Here is a 9,601-nt window from a genome sequence, read left to right as displayed (position 1 = left end):
AGGAAGGCCGGTGCGTACCGACCCTGGCAGGGGTGATCATTCTACCTCGTACGAAGAGGACATTCAAGCCAGGTTCGGCCAGCAACCGGAGCCCCTGTGGTGAATGGACATACGGCCGCAATTGCTGGCCACCCACAAGCAGAACAGGAGGAACCCTCGTAAGGGCCCACGCTGCTGCGTTGCGGGCGGCCATGTCGGGGTCCCAACGGACGACGGCAAGGTTATTGTTGGTATTCCTTCTCTTTTGTTAGTTGCGTACGCGCACACGGCGGGAAACTAGGCGAGTGCCTTCAGACGGCACTCACTGGGGAGACATCGTCTGTAACAACCACAAGTCAGCATCTGATAGTACGACATAGCGAGATTGCTATCCACTCACGTTGGAGAAGGAACTGTCTGTGGAGCGGATTAGCACACGCCAATTGGACAGGAAAAAGGCGGAACGTACAATGGTGTTGTTGGTGGTGGTGGCGCCGATGGTGGTTGGTGCGAAGGGATGAAACGTGAATTTTGTGGGTTTAGTGTGGTGACCCGACACCAGTCCGGATACGGAAAGGCTTCAGGCTTGGCGTTGTATTTTTTCACGTGACTAAAATCGCGCCCGACTGTGGGGCAACCCCGAATCTCTGGGAGAAGTGACACTTGCACGGGCAATCCTGACGGTCTCAGTCTTGTCCCAGAGGAAAATAGGCCACTTCGGTATTTTCGAAGTGTCTATATACGTCTTTCGCTCGGTTTGAACTGCTACACGATATCCTCCTCGTCTTCGCTTTTCTCGTCCCATAGCTCAGGACGACCCTGTATTCGTCGAAATTTACGAGCGATATCCTAAGCTCGCTTCATTTATATATCGCCTTCCTGATTTACGATCCGAGAATTCCAACTCAAAGTCCTAAGGGTTCGTAAAAACTTGTCGTGCTTCGAGACAGTCCGTCTCATTCCGATCCTTTCGGAACTTCCGTTGCTTTTGTGCCCGGTCCTGTAAGCGCAAGGGTATCACGGGATGGTCCAAGCTGAAAAAGGGGTCGGTGATGAGCGGTACTACGACCACACGCGCTGTCGGTACAATCGTGTTGTATACTTTTTTCTTCTATCTCCGTCCTCCGCCTGAGGCAGCCGCAGCAGCATTTCACAGCTCCACCGTCGCCGTCAGCACCCGTGAATCCTCAATTTTTTCCTTCCTCGACTTTAACCAACGCATCAAGACAAGCCTTTGCCCCCTTCGCGATGAAACTCGAGTCTTGCCCACCGAGGATGAATCCCACGCCCAACTCGTGGACCGCCCAGCCGTGGAAGGTGGGATTGTCGTACACGCCGCCCAGTCCCATGATCTTGCCGTGCTTCCTGCACGCTTGACTCACCTTCTTCATCGCCTCCGTGTACACGGGATTGTCAAACTGCGCGGCGATGCCGAGATCCACGGTCAGGTCGTTCGAGCCGACCAGGAGCACGTCCACGCCCGTCACGGAGGCGATGGCGTCGAGGTTCTGCAGGGCCTCTTGGGTTTCGATCATGACGATGACGGTCGAGCCCACGTTGTTGGATTCCGGGATTACGACCGAGTGCGGCTGGGCAGCGTACGCGAACTGAGGGAGCTGCCCAGTCATCGAGCGTTTCCCGGCGGGCGGATACTTTGAGATGGCGACGGCAGCTTCGGCCTCACCTACAATGGGAAGCCAAAAGGATATCAGTTCAGTCCCTTTTCCAACTCCTTTCCAAGTTCGATATGCTGCTTATCAGAAACGGGAGGGCAGGGAGAAAGAAAGGCCAAAACCCTCCCGAGGAAAGAATACATCTACTGGCGTTGACGGATATGGAACTCCTTGTGTGCACGCGTGGGTGGATTGGTTCCCGATAGCCGTCCGCCACGAACAGCTCCTGGCAAACGTACCTCTCGTGCTCACGTGCGGGAAAACGACCCCCATGGCTCCTCCATCCAGGACTCGCTGGACGAACCCGTCACCGCACTGATACGGCACCCTGACGAAGGGGGTTGTCCCCGCCAACAGACCCGTCGTGCACAGTTGGCTGGCGTCGTTGATGGACAGGGCCGAATGCTCGAGGTCGATGAAGAGCGCATCGAAGCCGGCCGCGGCGGCGATCTGCACCACCGCCGCCGACGGCGTGAGTTTGATCCCGAACACCTGTTGAACATATAACATGTATGAGCCCCACGTTATCATGGCTTGTCCGTTTCAAAAGAGGGCTTGGCATTCAGAGGACGGTCTCCGATGTTTTTGTGCTGGAGATGCTAAGGGCGAAGGGACAGGGAATTGAGGAGGGTGGAGGGATGGCGAGGTAGAGGGAGGTATGGATGGATATACCTTGCACAATGAACCGGCCTGCTGAAGGCGATATAGATTGTTCGGAAAGATGGTCGGCATGGCTGGTTATCTAGTTAGTCTTCTGTTTGCTTGTTCTGCTTGTTTTCCTGCTTGCTCTCTTCCACCGTGGGTCCTGTGAATCTGGAACATGTGCTCTGCTAATTAACAATATTCCATCAACTTTGTAAATCCCTCCACGAGAGTTTTCCCACGAACCGCCCCCGCCTGCTCCGAGGGTAAAAGCGACGGGCGGAAAGGGAATTGGAGATTGAGGGACGATTTCGTGGAGAAGTGCGGGTGTGACTCGTTGGAAAACATGGAAGCATACTTCAATCAACACATCCCTCGGGTTGAGATGTGCCGAATCACGGAGCTTGACCAAACCCTAAGCCAGCCTCCATTGGAGAAGGATGCAGTTGGACCATGCTCGGAATCGACCTTTCATTGCTGCATGAATTGTATGACGGCAAAAATGCCTTCATCAAAGCTGATACGAAGATAAAGTGGCTTCCGTAGTGAGCCTCACTCCCAACCATGCAACTAATATAGTCCCCAGTCCAACTTGCGACTGGGTCAACCATTCCTTCCATTGAAACAGGATAGGTAGAGAGACAAAGTCATAATAAAGCCTTGACAGCATCTGCATGTTTGCCGGTTGCTTCGAGGGACGCGGCGGAATATCGGCAGTTGAACAATGCGGCTTGCGAAACCCCTGCAGCAAATCTGACATACTCAAATCCTCTCGTCGCTTTCGACTCTTCCAGAGACAGGGGGATTTCGTTACGGGAAAACCAAAAATTTCAGCATAAAATGGTATTATGGCGACCGATGCCGTTCCACAGTGTGATACAGGATGTGGTGATGCTGAAGTCTGACCTCGAGAAGTCAAACGACTCGCACCCGACAGATAGAGATAGAGCATCACAAGTGTTGTCATTTGTGTTGATAATGAAGGCACAAAAGGGCAGAGGACCAGGTAATTGATCAAGCCGCGGTTTCAGCTGCCGTGGAGTTGTGGTGGGTTGCTGTATCACCTGCACCATCTAGTGTATTTGGCCCTGTCGGTGCGGGTGGTGTCGCTGTTACTGCCAATGTTGTTGCTTGTCCTTCTGGATGACGCACTAACGCGAAATGGTCCGAATAAGGAGGTGGCAAAATGATCCGCGAGTATCCTGGCGGAATGCGAGGCACTTGAGGGAGGAAGTTGGGTGGCGGCCGTCGGTGACGGTATCGTAGACTACGATAGTCTGGTCTATAGCAACGGTAGAGTCGGAAGCAGGCGTACGGGAGGAAGACAGTGATCAGACCAAGGACGAAGCCCACGAGATAGCCCGGCCATTTGGACGTGGAACTTCTGGGATCTAGGATGCCCGTGGAGTCGTGGGGTGCCATAGCGAGGCAAAGCAGATGCAACAATTAGCGGGTGAAAGGGATGTATGTAGCACAAATGGGAGAAGATGAAAAGATTTACTTGCTGGCTCACTTTCGGCGAGAGATTCTTTCTCAACAAACCCGTCCGATTGACCTGAATGATGTCTGGGGAAAGTGCATCTGCGGTTGCGCGTTGGGGCAGGAATGATCGAGAGAAAGGTGTTCTGCAAAGCGACACGGGGGACTCTGCCATCAGACATGACACCCAGATCGACCTGATACATCGAGGTATCGTAGAAGGACCTGTCAGACGCCGTGAAATGATTTTCCCAGGGAAGAAGTCGGGAACATGAACATAAATATTGATATCGGTGGAAAGGTGTAGATATGGAAGAAGTTGCCGCGTGACCGGAATATCATTATTCCGGATGTGCTCCTTCCGTGTCTTCTCCATCCAGTTAGAATGGACGCGTCAGAAGAGCCTACGTCATCGAGTCATGTACCATTTCCCCAATGGCAAAAGGTCCCTGGTAGGTCTTGATAAGTGTTGGTGGTGTCTCAGCCGCAGCTCGGTGCGCTCTGTCGCACTCCTCGACAGGATCCTCAGACGGCTACTACTCTCTCCTATGCTCTGAACCTTACGATACCCGTGTTGCTTTGCCCAGAGATCCTACGAACACTTCAGGACTATCTGTGTTGGTTAGTCTTGGGTTCACTTCCACCCCCCCTCTGTTGCACGACCATTGAGCACAATGACCTGAGTCTCCGTCCGTAAAAGCACAACAACACTGGTCTCAACCTGAGTCTACATCCACACCACCATGGCTGATCCCGAACCCGGGTACTCGTCTGCCCAAGCCACGGGTAGCACGAATGAATCCACGCCCCTCCTCCCCTCTGACCGCCAATTCATCTCCGCGCTTCATCAATCGCAGGACTTCATAGCCTGCCACATTGTCAAAGTCCACGGAGAGGACAGCGCGGTGTGGAAACTCCGACATTCGTTGCAACGCTGGTTGTCGTCCAAATGGGGTCACTACTTCGTGATTCTGCTGGTCTCGGCCGATATATGCTGTATCTTTGCAGATTTCCTCATCAGTCTGCACATATGTGAGCATGCGGGCGAGAAAGGCTTCAACCTCAAGGCGTGGGAGCGGGCCAACGAGGCGCTCGATTACGCAAGTCTGGCCTTTTCATGTCTGTTCATGGCTGAATTGTTGGGCAGTGTCTTTGCATTTGGGTTCAGGTACCGTCTCCCTTCGGCGCCCATTCCAGTGACTGCTTCTTTTCGTTCGCGTATTAACCTCAACCCCCCTGTGCAGGTATTTCAACAACTCGTTCCACATCTTCGATGCCCTCGTCATCATCACCGCCTTCATCATCGACGTCCTTCTGCGCGGCCCCTTGGAAGAAGCCGGCTCCCTGGTCGTCATCCTGCGGCTGTGGCGAGTCTTTAAAATCATCGAGGAATTCTCCTCGGGGGCCGAAGATCAGATTGCAGAATTGCAGGACAAGATTGACGAGCTAGAGCGAGCGAGAGAGGACGTCGTGAAAGAGAACCAGCAGCTCAGGCACAGGTTGCGGAGCGGGCATGAAGATGCCGATGGGCTTACACCTGATGGTGACGGCTAGCGGGTAGCAACCTTGCTACAAGGTCCGAGATGTCTGGTCCAGGAGAACCTGAAGCGACCTCTCTCCGCCAAGGACAACCCGGGCATAGACAGCAGCTTAGCAAGCTAGAGATGGACTGGTACAATGGGAAATCCTAATTCGACACGAGAGGGGAGTCTGTTGGAGTACATGGATCTGTTCGGCTATCGTCTTTCAGGTCTCACCTCTACGAACACGCCAGCATTAATACCTAGACACGAAATGAATGAACGACAATGATACAGACAGGCATTGATACAAAAGAAGGAGATTTTCATTCTGGGGCTCTGTAGATGTACGGAGTAGTTCGTGACGCAGCCACGCAACTATCAACGAGTGCTGATCCTACACCAGGTCAGCCATGACCGTAGTGGGCGTCCATCGAGTAGTAAAAAAGGAACAATCAAACAAGAGACCAGGGTAGTCACATTCTGAGGCAATAGGACTCTCTCTCCCCTTGCGGCGATCAGGACCGTGTCCGATCACACTCCTCAATGAACCTGTAGATCCCTTCGAGCCCCTCGTATCCGTTGCCATTTCCATCGGTCCAGTGCTCGGGATATCTTTCTCTTCCGGCGGTGTTGTGTCGTGGTTGGAAGAAGTACATGGCGGCGTCTTCCTCGGCTTCCAGCAATTCGCTCTCGTGGAGACTCGAATATCCCGACGGGCTTGACATCCACGGGTTTTCACCCATGGCCTCGTCGATCATCTCAAACGCGTCGGGCGACTTGCTCGTGGCCGACAGGTGCGAGAAGCCTGCCGAAGGATGTTGAGGTGGGGTGAGCATCTCCTGCCACTCGACGCGGTCTTTCTTGATGCGCTTGCTCGGTCTGTCACCAAAGACACAGTTGGAGTCCATGAAGCCGGCCTCACTGGCTGTCTTGCTGGGCGCAAAGGGAAACAGGAGGGCCATTTCCGTGCCGTTCCTCGCGTCAAAATCTTCATCTTGGCCGACCATGCCGCGCTTAATGTTGAGTTCCCGGCAAAGAGCCTCGACGGTATCTGCGTCACAGCCAGGAAAGCGGACACGAAGAGTCGTGCTATTGTACAACGAGATGGGGAGGTCGCCCAAGGTTGCCAAGTGTTTGAGGTCGTTCATGACGGCGGCGAGATCTTTCAGGGCGCGAGCAAAATCGATCGAGAGGTTGGACATGAGCGTGGTGTTGTTCAGGGTGTCTTTTTGGACCTCGTAATCGCAGGATGCGGTGGAAGCAGAGCGAGGAACACTGGCCAAGGGACCAATGGCGGTGATCGTAGGAGAGACCTTGAAGTCAATGAAGGACCCAGGTGCAGTCTTCGAAGACATGTCCATGGTATGCCTGGCATCTTCTTGAAGGCTAGAAACAGCTCGGAACCGCTTCTCGCCTGTTCGAGGATTGACTCCGTCGAACCGGGCTTTTTGACCCGAGAGCCAAAAGGCTCGTACGGCCTGCGAGACGTTGGTGACCACCTGTGCCTGCGCCGCCGGAGAATGAGAGAAGTATCTCGGTCCACCGACTCGACCACCTCCTAGTCCATAGCCACCTGCATGACGGCACAAAGTACCCCCGGTAAGGTTCGGTCGAAGGGTAGATGCGAACGGGGCACGGCCAGTCAATCGTCCCACGGCCGCACCGGTGCGTGAAGAAGGATAGGACGCACGAGTGGGACGGGCATTTGACGCAGCATGAGAAGAGTAGTGTCTGGTGTTGTTGAGACCGTGCGAGTTTGTGCTGTACCAGCGGCTTTGGGCTTGACGGATCTGAGCGAGGCGATTGATGGGTTGTTGGCGTTGAGAGACGCGGGCGTAGGCAGGTTGGACGTCTGCCTCGAGTGGCTTGGTTGCCTGCGGGACTTTGTCACGTATGAACCTTCCCGTCTTCGCGGCGGCGAATTTGACGAGCCTCATGGCCTTGGAGACCAAGAGGTGTCCTCCCGACGACGCCATGATGTTTACCCACCAGGCGGAAGCACACTTGTCGACAGTGATGAGGAGGGAATGGGAGGTGAAGTTCGAGTCTGGATGGTTGAGGTTGGAGGCCCAAGCATTTGCCACCAGCGAGTCGGCGATGATTGGCCGGAGGCGCCGAGAACCTTCCCCGCATCAACACATTCTCCGATTCCGAACCTCCGACTCCGAGTATGTAGATGTGCTCAGCATTTTCCTTCTCAAGAGTCTATCTTTGAGCGGGTCTTGTTCGCACCAAACCTGTGGTACGACGAGTCAATCATGTTCCTGGCCACAAATGTAATCATGAACCAAGAACTCACCCTGTGCCAGGGAAGCACTAAACCGGACAGTGCACATGTAACGTGCCAAAGCGCAAGATAGGGGGGGTGACTCACTAGATGCTCATCCAATTTGACTCACCTCTGCATCATTTATGTTGAAGACCATCTGCCACCGCAGTTTCAAAAGAGGTCTCTCAGAACCCGTTGCAGAAAGACGCGTGCTGGGCGATACCATGGAGTCGGCCGTGAACAGCTCAGACTTCAACGTTGCGGTGCCTCATCCAACATTGAGGTTGGCACTCACTCCGCCTCGAGAGTCTGATGGAGCTGCAGTGATCCTCGGCCTCAACCACCCAAAGGTATACATGAACCTGAATGGCCCGCCCTATCCGTATACAGAGAAAGATCGGACAGAGTGGTATGCCAGGATCTCCAACGAATGGAAACAAAATTGGTCAGAGCTGGCGGCTATACGGAAACATGAGCAATCGAGTTCCAGCATCACTGGGAATATCGCCACGCCAGCCGACGGTTCGCAGCGACCGTGGCTCGGCCGACATTGGACTTCAACCATTCGACATTTCGAGGAGTCGGACACAGGGACCAATGGAAAGTTTATTGGCGAGATTGGGGTGGAAAGAGAGTGCTTTCTCTATATTCTAGATGAAGAGGAACGAAACAGGCGGAAAGAGGAAAACGACAAACTGCAAGCTGGTGATCCGAACATCACTTGGGAAATCGGATGTGAGTGTCTTGCTTCCCACTCTGTCGATATCGTCGCTGCACAGCCATGTGTACTGACCCCAACCAGTCTGGCTCATCCCCGAATACCATGGTCGCGGGATCATGCCAGCCGCCCTGCGGAAACTAATGGCTGAAGTGATCATCCCACACATGAACGCCCACCAAATAGTCGGGACATATTTCGAGCACAACCTTCCCAGCAGAAGAGTGTTTGAGAAGTGTGGATTCTCCTTCGAGACCGTGGTACCGAATGCCGTTCCAATCAATCCTGCTAAGATCGGCGGTGTAGAGGGACCCAAGGTCGGAGTGGGCATTCTCAGGTGGAGGCGTCAGTTGGCAGACTGAGGACGGTTCGGGACTCCTCCTCTGGAAGCTGCTTGGCCGGAACAGATGCAGGGACTCGTTTCAGAATCATAGTGGTTGCAAGAGTTGTGTTCAGGGGAATAGGACTCGCAGCAACAACAAAGGCTCGGATGGCATGGCGGCCTTTGTTTGTGGTGGCCTATGTACCACTGTCGTGCGTCCTCAGTACTTTCTGTTCTGTTCGGCTCGCGTTCCGAAGCCGACGGGAAATACAATCCCACGTTCACTGGCTTCAGGTCACTCGGGGATTGGTGCGATCAGTACGGGTATGGAGGTGAAGACGGCACGCTGTCCACTAATGGAAGAGGTTTCCGCCTGCATCACGTCAATCCTTCGTCAAATCCGTCCTGCACACGGGAAGGGATCGACTTCAATTCCATCGAAAAGCCCCCTTAGTTCGGAAAAGGTATCCTCTGCACGCCAATCTCAGTTTTCTGGTAGCGGCCGCATGATAAGGGTTGCGCGAGCTTTGCTGGGAACGAGGGCGCGCTTTATTACCACCATGAGGCATAACCAACATGCAAGGAACCTCGCTTTTTCAGGCACCCATGCACCATGAGATTGTGCATCATGCAGCCATGAATGCGTTAGTGGCTCGACGGGGCCGGCACTCAGGAAGCCCCCCCTTTTTTCTTCTCTCTGCCTGCCAAAATCTCGATAGATCAGATCTTTGGCGCACGCGGCGGGGAGTCAAAGTCGCGTCAACAGTTAGGCATCGCCGAGCAGCTCAGTAGCAGCCATGAGGCATGTAGGTAAGGCTGATTCGGTAATCTGCGACACGCTCTTTTGAGTTTGTCTCATGGAGCCCGAAGTTCGGTGGTGGCTTGCTGAAAGTCATGTGTCAAATCTCGTGCTCGCCGTGCTTGCTGGTGCCAGCGGGTGCCCACTGTGCTCGCCGAGTCCCAGATCAACCTCTTCTAAGCGAAGCTTGGGCTTTA

General features: G+C 54.0%; 5 protein-coding genes across 5 annotated transcripts; 2 read left to right on the top strand and 3 right to left on the bottom strand.

Moving 5' to 3' along the window:
* Positions 1-290: 290 nt before the first annotated feature.
* AYL99_06059 (hypothetical protein) lies at positions 291-2,183 on the bottom strand (the record flags this gene model as incomplete). The annotated part of the gene is made up of 4 exons (XM_018837569.1): positions 291-319; positions 380-396; positions 1,198-1,663; positions 1,892-2,183. The coding sequence occupies 4 exons, from the start codon at positions 2,181-2,183 to the stop codon at positions 291-293; spliced, it is 804 nt and encodes a 267-aa protein (XP_018694422.1).
* Positions 2,184-3,308: 1,125 nt separating this feature from the next.
* AYL99_06058 (hypothetical protein) lies at positions 3,309-3,716 on the bottom strand (the record flags this gene model as incomplete). The annotated part of the gene is made up of 1 exon (XM_018837568.1): positions 3,309-3,716. One exon carries the CDS (start codon positions 3,714-3,716, stop codon positions 3,309-3,311), a length of 408 nt encoding a protein of 135 aa, XP_018694421.1.
* Positions 3,717-4,516: 800 nt separating this feature from the next.
* Positions 4,517-5,327, top strand: AYL99_06057 (hypothetical protein; the record flags this gene model as incomplete). The annotated part of the gene is made up of 2 exons (XM_018837567.1): positions 4,517-4,941; positions 5,018-5,327. 2 exons carry the CDS (start codon positions 4,517-4,519, stop codon positions 5,325-5,327), a joined length of 735 nt encoding a protein of 244 aa, XP_018694420.1.
* Positions 5,328-5,811: 484 nt separating this feature from the next.
* On the bottom strand, positions 5,812-7,272 carry AYL99_06056 (hypothetical protein; the record flags this gene model as incomplete). Its single annotated transcript, XM_018837566.1, has 1 exon — positions 5,812-7,272. One exon carries the CDS (start codon positions 7,270-7,272, stop codon positions 5,812-5,814), a length of 1,461 nt encoding a protein of 486 aa, XP_018694419.1.
* A 517-nt stretch (positions 7,273-7,789) lies between these two features.
* On the top strand, positions 7,790-8,645 carry AYL99_06055 (hypothetical protein; the record flags this gene model as incomplete). Its single annotated transcript, XM_018837565.1, has 2 exons — positions 7,790-8,300; positions 8,368-8,645. 2 exons carry the CDS (start codon positions 7,790-7,792, stop codon positions 8,643-8,645), a joined length of 789 nt encoding a protein of 262 aa, XP_018694418.1.
* Between the last annotated feature and the right edge of the window lie 956 nt (positions 8,646-9,601).

The sequence above is a fragment of the Fonsecaea erecta genome (genome assembly GCF_001651985.1).
Source record: "Fonsecaea erecta strain CBS 125763 chromosome Unknown Scaff4, whole genome shotgun sequence".
Lineage (NCBI taxonomy): Eukaryota > Fungi > Ascomycota > Eurotiomycetes > Chaetothyriales > Herpotrichiellaceae > Fonsecaea > Fonsecaea erecta.
This window is presented reverse-complemented; position numbering and strand designations above follow the sequence as displayed.